At 45.6% G+C, this 14,690-nt stretch overlaps 1 protein-coding gene across 2 annotated transcripts; it reads left to right on the top strand.

Annotated features, from left to right (window-relative positions):
• The first annotated feature begins 25 nt into the window (after positions 1–25).
• LOC309617286 (zinc finger protein 772-like) lies at positions 26–14,478 on the top strand. Of its 2 annotated transcripts, XM_082369382.1 has the most exons (4): positions 197–313; positions 2,995–3,121; positions 3,630–3,752; positions 4,375–14,478. In XM_082369382.1, exons 1-4 carry the CDS (start codon positions 281–283, stop codon positions 5,520–5,522), a joined length of 1,431 nt encoding a protein of 476 aa, XP_082225508.1. In that variant the 5' UTR covers positions 197–280; the 3' UTR covers positions 5,523–14,478. The 2 variants fall into 2 exon arrangements, with proteins under 2 accessions (XP_082225509.1, XP_082225508.1); XM_082369383.1 differs by lacking the exon at positions 3,630–3,752 and having other exon boundaries at positions 26–313.
• The last annotated feature ends 212 nt before the right edge of the window (positions 14,479–14,690 follow it).

Here is a 14,690-nt window from a genome sequence, read left to right as displayed (position 1 = left end):
CGTACGGAGGACGCCGGGGCGGGACTTCCTTTTCCCGTCTTGGGTGGACATTTTGTTTGCTTTCGGATTAGTCCACGGAGTCCGTCTCCGGAACGCGGCGTCACACCTGAGGTGACAGGACAGGGAAAACGCGAGAGGCGTTGTCTGCCCTAAACAGAGACGGACCTGAGGATCGGCAGTGGCACCGCTCAGGTGACCCGGCCGCCGGAGCCCGGGACCTCGCACCTGTCGCTCTCCAGCTACTCCCCTCCCCCTCGCCCTCCCCAGTCTGCAGGTGCCGATGGCAGCCGCCGTGCTGACGGACCCGGCGCAGGTGGGTGCTGCACCCCTCGGTCCTTCCCCCGACCTCCATCTCTGAATCCTGAAGCCTCGAATGAGGGACGCCTCAGGGCCCTGCAACTCAGGACCATGTGTCCAGACAGTGGGGGCTCTCTTGGTCGGGTCCCATTTCTGACAGCCAGCATGATGGGATGTGGAAAGATGTTACAGGCGAGGGGCCCGCATGTGCAGAGGCTTGGAGGTGCGACACAGCCGCAGCATTTGGGAAACCTGGGGCCTTTGGTGTCTGAAAAGATCAAGAGTCCGAGCAGCTGTGCCTCAATTCTCAGGGTGATGGGAGCTACGGAAGGTTCTGAACAGAGAGACAATATCTGATGGTTTAAAAAGTATTTCGTAGACTGCCCAGGTGTGTACAGACTTGAGGTGAGGGTGCGGACTGTGGGCCCCAGAAAGGTTGAGACATAGTCCAAGGCAATACAGCTGGTATGTGGCCCTGAGGACTGAGGCTCAGAGGATAGACAGCCCCAGGTCTGTGGCAGGGCAGGAGTAGAAGATAGGCCTGAGCCCTTGGGCCTCTTTCGTGGTTGCTTGTCTCTCATAGTCTCCCTCTTCCCACAGGTTCCCCTGATCTCAGTAGTAATTATGGGCTTTATACAGGTGAGGGGAGGATGTCCAGGCTCTCATCGATTCCACCCCGACCCATGAGGGCTTCAGGATTGTGGTGTCACAGAAAACTTTACATTTTTTTTTTTTTTTTTTTTTTTTTTTTTTTACTATTTTTATTTTTGGCTGTGTTGGGTCTTCGTTTCTGTGTGAGGGCTTTCTCCAGTTGCGGCGAGTGGGGGCCACTCTTCATCGCGGTGCGCGGGCCTCTCACTATCGCGGCCTCTCTTGTTGCGGAGCAGAGGCTCCAGACGCGCAGGCTCAGTAGTTGTGGCTCACGGGCCCAGTTGCTCCGCGGCATGTGGGATCTTCCCAGACCAGGGCTCGAACCCGTGTCCCTTGCATTGGCAGGCAGATTCTCAACCACTGCGCCACCAGGGAAGCCCCTACATTTTTAAAATAAATAAATTTATTTATTTATTTTTGGCTGCGTTGGGTCTTCGTTACTGTGCGCGGGCTTTTTCTAGTTGCTGCGAGCGGGGGCTACTCTTGGTTGCGGCGCGCAGGCTTCTCACTGCAGTGGCTTCTCGTTGCAGAGCACAGGCTCTAGGCATGCGGGCTTAGGTAGTTGTGGTGCGCGGGCTCAGTAGTTGTGGCTCGCGGGCTCTAGAGCGCAGCCTCAATAGTTGTGGCGCATGGGCTTAGTTGCTCTATGGCATGTGGGATCTTCCCGGACCAGGGCTCAGACTCATGTCCCCTGCATTGGCAGGCGGATTCTTAACCACTGCGCCACCAGGGAAGTCCCGAACACTTTACTTGTACTCTCCCAGCTCTTGAGTCTGAGAAGCCCAGGGTTCTGAGTCTAGACCAGGGGTTACATGCAAGGGTTCCCGTTTTCTGGTGACCACTGGAATAAGGTGTGGAAGTTTGTTTCAGGAACAGGAACCAGCATGTGCAAATAATTGAAGGAGAGATTGAGATGGGAGTTTTCAAGAAACTACAGGTCTCCACCACATCTGGTAACGATCAAGAGCAGATGGGCAGGAGTCAGGCCTGAAATGGCCAGCTGACAAGCGAGGCCTCTGTTCTGAGGGTGATGTAGCCATGGCGGGTGTGGAGCAGAGGAGGGAGGTAATCTGATCAAGGTTTTAACAGCCTCCCTCTGGATGCCAAGTGGAGAACAGACTGTGTGTGGTGATGGAAGAGGGAATTAGGATAGTGACAAGGAGACCGGGGAGGAGGCTGCTTCAGTATTCCAGGTGAGTGGTAATGGATGGCCCAGAGGGCTGGCTGTGTAGATGGGAAAAGTGACTGGGTCATATTTTCTGATGTGTGAAAGAGACAGCCCCAAGGTGTTAGGCCTTATCAGTCACAAGGGTAGAAGCTCCCTCGGTTGAGATGGGCAAGTTAGTGGTTGAAGGAACTCCGCATGGGTATCAGGAGTTTATTTGTGGCCATGTGAAGAGTCTGAGATGTTCCAGAGAACACTGAGTGGAGGTGTCAAGTGAGCTGCTAGACACAGGGCTGAAGTCCTGTGGAGGGGCTCAGGATGGAGACATCCAAAAAGCAGAAGATGGTGTGTACGTAGGTTTACAAGGGAGAATCTACAATCACAACAGCATTGCAGTTAATGAGCCAGGAAGGTGATTGTGACCAACAACTGGATGGGGGGCCAGAGTTGTGAGATTGAGAGTGATCCAAAAGACTGGTGTGCATGTGGAAAAAGAGTATGAACTGATGGCCCTTGGTCCCTGGTGTTGGGGACTTATGGGAGAAAGATGAGCTCAACTTTGGTTGTCTGGTAAGCATGGTCTTAGCAACTCCAGGAGAACTGGCTGGAAGGATATGGGTGGGGATGCAGTGCGGCCCCACATGCCAGCCCCAGAGCTTAGATGGTGCCTTTCTGCCCACCTGCCTGTTGGTGGTGTGGGTGGAAACCATGATCAAAGGGACCTTAAGGAGAGAGCAGACATATGTGGCACCTGGCCCTGGTATTTCCAATGAGTTGAGGACGTAGGTTGGAAGGAATGCTGAAGGGAGCTCTGTGGGGGCAAGATGGGGGTCCTTAGGAGAGAGACTACTCACAGACTCGGCTCTCCCCCATTGTGGCAGGGGAAAGTGAACTTTGAGGACGTGTTCGTGTACTTCTCCCAGGAGGAGTGGGGGCTCCTTGATGAGGCTCAGAGGCTCCTGTACCGCGAAGTGATGCTGGAGAACTTTGCCCTTATGGCCTCACTGGGTAAGGCCCTCACATCCCCTGCAGTGCCCTGGACTGGGCTCTCCCCCTTCCCTGTTTCTTCTGTCAGAGCCATAGGCATTACCTCCCTCCCCCGTTCCCTAGGATAGGTGCTGTGGATGCCAGGTGTGAGCTTTGTGCACTAGCACCTCTGACTTCTGAACAGTCCCAGTACCTGCTGTGCTGAAGGCTTACATGGATGGATGCAGGCATGAAGCGTCCTGTTGTCACCCAGTGGATCATCTCTAGTTTGTTCTCTCCCTGACTGGGTGCCTCTGTCCAGATCCATGCCATCCCTGTGCCCCAGGTTCTACCCCCTTCCTCTGGCTGACATTTCTAATAGCCTGCCTATGTCAGGAATTGCAAGGACCAATATGGTCACTACTTGTTGGGACCACTAGGCTATTCCTGCAAGACACTACTTCAGAGTTATTTTTATAGTATTTAGTTGTCTTCTCTGAGGGGTGGGTCACCCAGACCAGTGCTGGCCATTTACCTGTCTTTTCCTTAGGATATGCATCTTCCATGTTCCATGGGGTTGCCCCACTGGAGCTGAACAGTGAGCCCTGGCTATCTGACTGGGCCGACATGACTCCAGCCATGACCAGAGAGGCTCACAGTGGGGGTGGCCCTGGTGAGTGGGAGCTGGGGAAAAGTGTGATGTTGGGCTGGGTTCTAATCATTCCCCAACCTCTCTGTGCCCACAGTTGTTTGAGTGCCAAGGCCAATGGCCACACTTCATTCCTATCTTTACTTTCCCATTTACACACTTATCTTTTATGCTCTGACTTTTAGCCTTTGACTGTTCCCCACCTCTGCCCCCATCTCAGCTGTTCCTCTCCACTGCTTTCCAAAACTGGCTTATATGCTTAATGTGTCATGAAATGTGCACACACCTCAAATAATTCTTAAATACCACCTAGTCTATTTGATTGTAGCTATTCAGGGAACACACCCTTCTGCACATCTCCCTAGCAGCCAAGGCCTTGCTAAAATCCATTTGTGGATGACTTCATTAGACACCCTGTTCTTCCTAGGTTGTTCCCCACATTTGTGTCCTCTCCCCATCAAGGCCACTTCCATCCTGTGACCTTTAGATGGCAACTACTGCATAGCAGCCCTTTACTCAACTTGAGCTCTGGCCTCTTGTCTGATAGCAGACCTTCATCTTAGTTCTGATAGACACACATTTGTAATGAGACTGCCTCTTCCCACCAGTGTCAATGTGTCCTTCACCAGCATTTGTCTGCTTTCAGGTTGTTCGCATGGAATGGAGGAGGAGGAGATACATTTTGAGCAGAGCGTTTCTGTAAAAGGAGTGTCACAGGTCACGATTCCTAAGACGATTCTGTCTTCCCAGAAGGCCCACCCCTGTGAGACATGTGGCCCGATCTTGAAAGATGTTTTGTACTTGGCTGAGCACCAGGAAACACACCCTGGGCAAAAACCACACATGTGTGTGGCATGTGGGAAACAACTCTGGTTCAGTGCAAACCTTCACCACCAGAAGCAGCACAGTGGAGAGAAACCATGCAGAGGGGATGAGGGTAGGGCCTTTCTTGTGAATGGCTGCTCTGTCCAATCACTGGGCATGCCCTTTACCACAGGGGAGTGTTGTAAGGACTTCCCCACTAGCTCAAGCATGTGCCAGCACCATGCCCCTCTTAGTAAGTGGAAGCCACAAAGTAACACCAAGTGTGCAGAGGCCTTTCACAGTGGACAAAGGCATTACAAGTGCAATGAATGTGGGAAAGCCTTCAGCCGCAAAGACTCACTTGTTCAGCACCAGAGAGTCCACACTGGAGAAAGGCCTTATGAGTGCAGTGAATGTGGGAAAACCTTCAGCCGCAAACCCATACTTGCGCAGCACCAGAGAATCCACACTGGAGAAATGCCTTATGAGTGTGGCATATGTGGGAAAGTTTTTAATCATAGCTCTAACCTTATTGTACACCAGAGAGTCCATACTGGAGCAAGGCCTTACAAATGCAGTGAATGTGGGAAAGCCTACAGTCACAAATCCACACTTGTTCAGCATGAGAGTATCCATACTGGAGAAAGGCCTTATGAGTGCAGCGAATGTGGGAAATACTTTGGTCATAAATACAGACTCATTAAGCACTGGAGTGTTCATACTGGGGCAAGGCCTTATGAGTGCATTGCATGTGGGAAGTTCTTCAGCCAAAGTTCTGACCTTATTGCACACCAGAGAGTTCACAATGGCGAAAAGCCGTATGTATGCAGTGAGTGTGGAAAAGCCTTTAGCCACAAACATGTGCTTGTTCAGCACCATAGAATCCACACTGGAGAAAGACCGTATAAGTGCAGTGAGTGTGGGAAGGCCTTCAGGCAAAGGGCTTCCCTCATCAGACATTGGAAAGTTCATGCTGGAGAAACACCTTAGGATAGCAGGGAATATACCATAGTGGGTGACACCAGAGAGAAGCTCTGAGAGTAGCCTGTGTGAGTAGCCATCAGCTGGAAGATGAGTCTCATACATTTGAACTCCCACCCTGAGGAGATTCTTCTGTGTGCCAGCTATATGGGAAGGTTTCTGGAGCAATATTGCACTTCGTAACATGCCTTTGTTCACTGTGAGAGGCCTGTGCACACTTGCCAGAAGCATATCACTGCCAGTGTCTCTGAAAGAATCCATGTGTCTATGCAACAGCAGGGTGCCACATTGTGCGTAAGTCACCCCAGCGTGCTTTGATGGGCAAGATCTCTGCTCTTCCTCCCTTCCCTGGAGGGAATCATTGGTAGCCTGAGCCCATTGAAGATCCTCACTCCTTCCTGCCCCCCTACTGGTTAAGCATGGATGTGACCCAATTTTGGCCAGAAGAACGTAAGCTTTGTTCTGCTGGCTGCTTGCAGAGATTTCCATTTTTCAGACTTTATTGGTCTCATGTGGCACTCGTGATGGATTTGTCCAGCCCCCAAGTCACCTAACTTGGGAATTGTCTGCCTCATATTCTTCTGGTTTTGCAACAAATGCCTTAGTTTTTAACTACCTTTAATCCTGGGGATTCTGTTCACTTTGTGGGTTGAGTTGAGAACAGAATTGGGCTCTGCCAGCCTGAAAGAATGAACAGCTTGTGTGAGAGGTTCAACTGTTGTGTCTCAGTGGTATTTGCAGAATGGTGAAGAAAGAACAGCTCTTATTCTAGTTTCAGCCTAATTTGCATTGCTACTCAAGGCCTCCTAGGAAAGAATACCAATCTTTGCAGGCCTAATCATGTGTCCTGTATGCCAAGATGATTTGTGTGACCAAGGTCTTCTTGAGCAATGGGCATTTGTCATGACAACTTCTGATGTGCCTGGGAGCAGCATGAATTGGGTCCCTTGTTCCCAGGGAATGCTTCATATTCCCCAGCGCTCTTTAGGAGAGTTTGATTCCCTGGGACCTACCAGCATCCCTGAAATCTATTATTTGGTAGGCACATGTCACTTTCCCCTAAAAGGACATCTGATAAATAGGAAGTTGGGAGACTATAGCCAACTATAGGGAATATAACTCTTCTAAAGGCATATCCACAAAATGTTGCCATCACTGTGACTTTGGTATGAGGGTTTATGGAAATTCTCAGGACTCATATTTGTGTCTCATAATCTTACAGCTACAGTTACAGTCTGAGCAATCTAAACATTTTCTGCAATTAATTGCACATATTTATAGTGTATAATTTGATAAGTTTCGATACATGTTTGCACCTTTGAAACCAAGTTTCCTGATTCCTTTTATAATATCTCTCGCCCTCACCCATTCCCAGGCAACCACTTCATCTTGCTTTCTGTCATTCTAGATCTGTTTGGATTTCCTAGAATTTTAAATGTGTGTGTATGTGTATAGAATAATTTAAAAGGTACTAGTATATATATGGCTTTTCAAACTCTGTATAATTATGTTGTGATTTATCAGTGTTCTGTGTATCAATAATTCATTCTTTTTCATCCATACTTTTGCTTAAAGTATTCCACTTTAGAGAAATAGTTCCAAAGCAAGTGACCCAGGAGAGAACTCACGGGAACGAAGCCACAGTATCTGTGGCTCATAACCTTCACCTGGAAGTGATGTGCCATCGTTTCTGACTTACTCTGTGGGTAACACAGACTAATCCTGGTTCAGGGTGCAAGGGGACTCACTTCACAACAGTGAGAATACAAAGAGGTAGGGATTTGTGGGAGCGTTTCTTGAATACTGGTGATCACAATCATAGTTGTTTTTCTTTTTTTACCTTTTTTGTCTTTTAATGAGGAATCGTATTGACTGATTTCAAAAGTTAAACCAACCTTGCATTTCTCAGGTAAACCCCATTTGGTCATGATGTACTACTCTTTTATGCATTGTTGAATTTTATATGCTGGTTTTCTTTTTTTTTTTTTTTTTTAAGATTTTTGCATCTATGCTCATGAGGGATGTTAGTCTCTAATTTTTTTAATGCATGGGTTTGGTTGCTATCAGTGTAATGCTGGCTTTACAGAATAAGTTGGTTAAGTGTCCCCTGCTCTTCAATTTTCTGGAAGAGTTTGTGAAGAATTGACATTATTTCTTTATTAATTGTTTGGTGGAATTCACCAGTGAAGTATTTGGGCCTGGAGTCTATTTTGTGGGAAGGTTTCTAACTATAATTTTAATTTCCATAGTGAACATAGGTTTATAGAATTTATCTTCCCCCCCCCCCTACAGTGAGCTTTGGTGGTTTGTATCTTTCTCAGAGTTTGTTTATTTAAGTAGTCAAATTTTTCAAGCTATCCTTTTATTATTTTAGTACCTGTAGAATCTGTAGTGATGCCACCTCTCTTATTCCCGACACTGGTAATGTCTATATTTCTCTTTTTTTCTTCATCAGTAGTTTATCAGCTTTATTGATCTTCTGAAAGCACTTGATTTCACTGATTTTTCTGTTTTTTCCTGTTACTTTTATTTTCCCCCGCATTTTGACTTTTACCATTGCCTTTTGCTTTTATTGTATTGCATTTCTGTTCTTCTGCTACTTTTTAACATAGAACCTGAGATCCTTCATTTGAAACTTTTGGGTTTTTTCCTAACATAGGTGCTAAATTCTAAAAGTCACTCTGTAACAACTGCTTTAGTTGCCTTCCACAAAATTTGATATGTTGTATTTTCATTTTAACTACATTTAAAATCTTTTCTGGTTTCCTGTTAAATTTCTTCTTTGACACATGGTTCTTTTTAGAAGTGTGTTATTTGGGATTTTCCTTATCTTTTTGGTAATTGATTTCTAATTTAATTCATTGCAGTCAGAGTGTATACTTTATGACTTGAATTATTTACATTTATTGATATTTTCTTTATGGTCCAGAATATGGGTTATCTTGTATTTCATGTTAGCTTAAAATGAATGTATATTGTGTTCTTGTTTGATGGAGAGTTCTACAAATGTCAACTCAGTTAAGACGGTTGATAATGTCTAAGTTTTCTGTATCCTTACTGGTGGTGGGGGGGGGGAGTAGTGTCTGTCAATTATTTGAATAAGGTTGTTGACATCTCTGAATATAAAAATGGATTTGCCTATTTCTCTATCAGGTTTAGTTCTATCAGGTTTTGCTTTGTGTATTTTGAAGTCTTTTTATTAGGTGAATAAACATTTCCTACTGTTATGTCCACTTAATGAGTAGATCTCTTTTATCATTAAGAAAGGGTCCTCTTTATCTACAGTAATATTCTTTGCCCTAAAATCTGTCTTGTCAGATACTGTTAACATTGTGTAGTTTTGATTGAACACTCAATTTTGCCTTTTTGGGTACTGAAAATACTTCCATTTCAGTAGATATTCTTGGTATTGTTTAAGTTCCGTGGAAGCAATATGATCTTTTGGGATCTTGATTCCAAACATTTTTAGGTTGAATTACTGCAGCATTCATTTTAAGGCTAATTTCTCTCCCCCTACTGAGACACAATCATTCTGTATTCTCTACCTCATGCTTCATAAGGATTCCCATTTAAGCTGTTTAGAACAGGTGCTATTCCATTCTCTACATTAGCCTTGGAAATTGTTTCATTGAATCCTTTTGGGTGTTTCTTTACCCAGCCTCTGGTTATTTCCTGCCTGCATGTACAGATTAGTACATGAGGATGTACTAATGTACATGAGGTCATACTTGAGGATGACCCTCTGTATGTTTCTGAAGTTTTCTCTCTCCTGTACTGTGTTCTGTTGGACTCCAGACACCTTAGCAGGCCCAGATTCTAAGTTTTGTCTCAACTCAGGGTGACTTTTGGGGTCTGACTGGACTCAGCATTTTTGTATTAGGGCCTGGGAATTTCTTTTCATAGTAAGCTGGGACGGCCACGTGGCTCACATCGTTTGCCCTCTTTCATAGGTCATTGTTATTTGCTTGATGTCCAGTGTATTAAGAATCAGTTTCATATATGTTGTTTTTTTTTTTAATTTATTTATTATTTATTTTTGGCTGTGTTGGGTCTTCGTTTCTGTGCGAGGGCTTTCTCTAGTTGTGGCAAGCGGGGGCCACTCTTCATCGCGATGCGCGGGCCTCTTACTATCGGGGCCTCTCGTTGCGGAGCACAGGCTCCAGACGGACGCGCAGGCTCAGTAGTTGTGGCTCACAGGGGTAGTTGCTCCATGGCATGTGGGATCTTCCCAGACCAGGGCTCAAACCCGTATCCCCTGCATTGGCAGGCAGACTCCCAACCACTGCGCCACCAGGGAAGCCCTATGTTGTTAATTTTTTTCAAGAAAATCCATGAATTCCCCCTAAAGCAGACACTTTGAATAAATTAGTAGAATTGATAACATCTCCAAACCACATCAGAAAAAAAAAAGAGAAATCACACATTTACAAATATGAGCAAGGAAAGAAGGTATAGCACTAGATATCTTTGAAACATAATGGGTAATGTGTGATTCTTTTATTTTATTTATTTTTTTGGCTGCGCCGCGTAGCATACAGAATCTTAGTTCCCTGACCGGGGATCGAACCCGTGCCCCCTGCATTGGAAGTGTGGAGTCTTAACCCCTGGACCACCAGGAAAGTCCCTGTGTGATTATTTTAAATGACTCTTTCCCAGTAAATGGAAATGTGGAGGACAAAAATTCATTGAAAGGTAACAACTGACCAGGTTCCCTGGTCAGGTTCCCAAGAAGAAATAGATAATCTTAAAAATCCTTTGTTCATTAAAGACATTCAATTAGTATTTCCAAATTACTAGTAATGGTAATCTACGTTTAAATGTAAGAAGCCCTCTCACTTAAAATTTAAGACCAAGATGGTTTCACTAACAAATCCTACCAAATATTTAATGAGTATTTAAGATTCCATCAGACTCTTCCAAAAAATAAGTAATAACATATGGGACACCTCCCAACTAATTTTTAGAAGCCAATATTAACCCTAAGAGCAAAACTAGGTAATGAAATTAAAATTGTAGACCAATGTATGAGCATAGATGCAAAAAAATCCTTCACAAAATTTTAGGGAATTGTGTGTGTGTGTGTGTGTGTGTGTGTGTGTGTAGTATATTTTCAATTGTTAAAGCCAACTTTACATTCCTGATAATAATTATAATCTAGTGAGATTTATCATGTATATAAGGTTGGTTTAACAATTGAAAATATATTAATTTAATCTATATTAACTAGAAGGTGTCCCAGGTTCCTGGCACAGAGCTTGAAATATCTTGAAATTCCTGGAGTGATAGGAGTCTTTCTTGTGCTAATGAAGTGACTCTTGGTAAGCCCCTGGAACGTTTCTGGATGGGGACTGGTTACCAGAAAAACTAATCATATGATTAGACGTTTGAAACTGAGCCAGACAGACCTGTGGGGAGAGCAGAGGGGCTAGATGTTCAGGCATGTGGCCATGATCTAATCAGTTGTGTCTATGTAATGAGATTCCAATCGAAACACTGGACTCCAAGGCTTGGTGGGGCTTCCTGGTTGGTGAACACATTTATGTGCAGGAGAGTGATATGCCTTGACTCCCCAGAGAGAGAGGTTATGGAAGCTTCACACCTGGGACCCTCCCATACCTTGCCCTCTGCATTCTTTCCATTAGCTATTCCTGAGCTGTATTCTTTATAACAAAACTGGAATCGTAGGTATAGCACTTTTAGTGAGTTCTGTGAGTCATTCTAGCAAATTACCGAACCCGAGGGGATCATGGGAACCCCTGAAATTATAGCCAGCTGTTCAGAAGTGCAGTAGGACCCAACGACTTGAAGCGCATGTCTGAAGTGAGGGCTTCCTGGTGGAGGACTGAACCCTTACAGATGTCTAGAGTGACACAAACTCTGGGTAGTTAGTGTCAGAGAACTGGCGTCAGAATCAATTTCCTTAAACTGATATACGGCAGCATTAGAAACCTAAAGCTAACATTACACTTAATGGGGAAAGACTGAATGCTTTCCCCCTAATATTAGGAATAAGCAGGAATGTCCACTCTCACAACTTCTATGTAATGTTGCACTGAAAGTCTGTGCCAGTAACATAAGAAAATTAAAGGAAATAAGCAATGTACAAATTGTAAAGGAAGAACCAAGATGGTCATTAATCAAGATGACATGCTTATCTATTTAGAACATCCTTAATTATATATTTAAAAAGTTAAGAGATCTAATAGATTAGTCAAGGTGCCAGGATACAAGGTCAGTATACAATAAATGTTTGGAAATTGGAAAACTATACCCCTTACTCTAGCATCAAAATATGAAATATTTAGGAATATATTTAACAAAATATATTCAAAAACTATTAAGCAAATTTACAAAACATTACTGAGACATACCACGTTTCTGAATCTAAGGACTTAATGTTTTAATTTATTCTCCCATAAGTGTTCTGTAGGTTCACACAATTATCAAATTCCCGGTGATTTTGGTAGAAATTGACAAAATGATTCTAAAATTCATATGGAAATTCAAAAGACCTAAAATACCCAAAAGAAATTTTGGAAAGGACAACACATTTGAAAGGTTTTAATGTGATTTTAAGAATTACTATAGGGGACTTCCCTGGTGACGCAGTGGTTAAGAATCTGCCTGCCAATGCAGGGGCCACGGGTTCGAACCCTGGTCCGGGAAGATCCTACATGCCGCGGAGCAACTAAGCCCATGCACCACAACTGCTGAGCCTGAACTCTAGAGCCCGTGAGCCACAACGTGCCGGGAGCCCATGCTCTGCAACAAGAGAAGCCACCGCAATGAGGAGCCCACCCACCTCAACGAAGAGTAGCCCCCCGCTTGCCGCAACTAGAGAAAGCCCGTGCACAGCAACAAAGACCCAACGCAGCCAAAAATAAATTAATTTTAAAAAAAGTACAAGCCAAAGTACATCTGATTAATAGCTGGTGTCCAGAATTTTAATATAACCTTTACATAATAAGAAAAAACAATTTTTAAAAAAGTAAAAGTTTGAATACCTATTTCACCAGAGAAGACACTTGAATAATAAGCATGTGAAATATGGTAACATAATTAATCACTAGGGAAATACAAATCAAGACCACAATGAGACACAAGTACATACTCACTTGAATGGTCAAACCAACAATGCCAAGTCAGTGAAGTTGTGAAACAGAACTCCCATACATTACTGTTGGAATGCAAAATGTTAAAACCCACTTTAGAAAACTGGTAACATCTGTAAAACTACAGAGGCACTTACCATGTGACACAGCCATCTAACTTGTAGGTTTATCTCCAAGAGGAATAAAATTGTGTCCACAGAAATGCTTCTACTCTAATATTCACAGCAACACCAGCTTTACTGATAAAAGCCAATAGCTAGGGAAAAAATAATTCTGCAAATGCTCATGCATAAGTGAATTGGTAATTGTATTAGTTTGCTAGGATTGTCATCATAAAATACCACAGACTTGGTGGCCTGAACAGCAGATACATATCCTCTCACAGTTCTGGAGACCAGAAGTCCAAGATCAAGATGCTGTCAGGTCTGGTTCCTCGGAGGCCTTGGTTTGCAGATGGCCACCCTCTTGTATGGTTCCTTCCTTGCTGAGCTCGGGAGACCTCTGCGGGGGAAGGGATTCGGCCGCGGTGCCCAAGGCAGAGGTCCGGGGGGCCCGCGGGACTGGCGGGATAGTCCCGGTCGTGCCGGGCGGGCGCGCCTCGTGCTTTCTCCGGAGGTTGTAGCTGCAGACTCAGGGGGAAGAGGCTGGGGCCGTGCTCATGGCCCGGGTGTGGGGCCGCTCGGTCAGATGGACCAGCCTCCGCCGGGGCCCCTCCGGCCGCCGAGGGCAGCTGGAGGGGGTCTTCGCGTCCGGAGGTGGGAACCGGGCTGGGTGGGGAGGCCGGAGGAGGGCGCGAGAGGTTCAGCCGCGGGCTCGCCCGGAGCCGGGTCTGCGGAGGCGTCTCCGTGGGATTTTGCGGGGTTCCGATCCGGAGGCCAGACGGACCGGCTCTGCCCGCGAGCGAACCAGGAGGGAGAGTCCGGCCGCCTCTTCCCCCACGGCCCCGGGGTCGGGGAGAAGGACGGCTGGGGAGCTCGGGGCTGCGGGGGCAGGAGGACTCCGTGAGCAGCGGGTCAGCCCCAACGCAGGCGCCGTCGTTTTATTGGTTCAGCCCCCGCCTCCAGCCCTTTAGGGCTTCCCAATTCTCAATAGGTGGACATTTTTTCCACCACAACCAAGGAGTGTTTCCTTTAATGTCTGGCGCCACCTCTTTGGAAAGAAAACATCATGGAATATGGTGCCTCCGTCTCTGTCTCCGCGCGTGCAACGGAGGCGTCGGGCTCCCCACATTTCCAGTCATACAGACATGGATGAGAAGTTCTAGGATTACTTTGGATAAAGACGAATAGCTCCTGCAGAGCATCACCCGAATTCCCAGGCACATTGGGATAAACAGTAACAAATGGGGCTGTCAAGTCCTCTCACTTGAAGGCAAGTGAGTGTTCATCTTGAGCGGTTGCATGGAATGGGCTCTGTCTGCTTGGTGTATCAAAAAGGGGTGAGGTTTCTGTCTTTACAATCTCTTTAGTGGGTTGTGTGTGACATGCACCACAGTTTAGTTTCGTGCTCGTGGAACAGTAAAAGTATATTCTTTCTCTACTTTGTGGAGATTTTCTGGATGGGCAGATTTTGTTTTATTATCTCCCCAACATTGGTCACCATGTCAAATAGTATGAGATCCAGTATAGGTGAAATTGAGAAACGGGGCAAATCCTAAAACACCTATTGCAAGAAGGAAGAGTGTTTTCTAGTATCAATTCTATAGGTTAAAGGGGGGATGAGTTATAAATGGCAGGAGAAAACTTTTGGCTTCAGAAGTGTAAGTATGTGCAAAAACTTTATCAAACCATGTGCTTTTAAAATGTTTTAAGCCAATTATACTTTTTTTAAAAAATAAATTTATTTTGGCTGTGTTGGGTTTTCGTAGCTGTGTGCGGGCGTTCTCTAGTTGCGGCAAGCAGGGGCTACTCTTCGTTGCGATGCGTGGACTTCTTATTGTCGTGGCTTGTTGCAGAGCACAGGCTCCAGGCACACGGGATTCAGTAGTTGTGGCACACAGGCTCAGTAGTTGTGGCGCATGGGCTTAGTTGCTCCGCAGCATGTGGGATCTTCCCAGGCCAGGGGT

This window comes from Balaenoptera borealis, assembly GCF_965194805.1.
Source record: "Balaenoptera borealis genome assembly, chromosome: 19".
In the NCBI taxonomy this organism is placed as follows: Eukaryota; Metazoa; Chordata; class Mammalia; order Artiodactyla; family Balaenopteridae; genus Balaenoptera; species Balaenoptera borealis.
The sequence above is the reverse complement of the archived record's forward strand: the minus strand, read 5'-3'. Positions and strand labels throughout refer to the sequence as shown.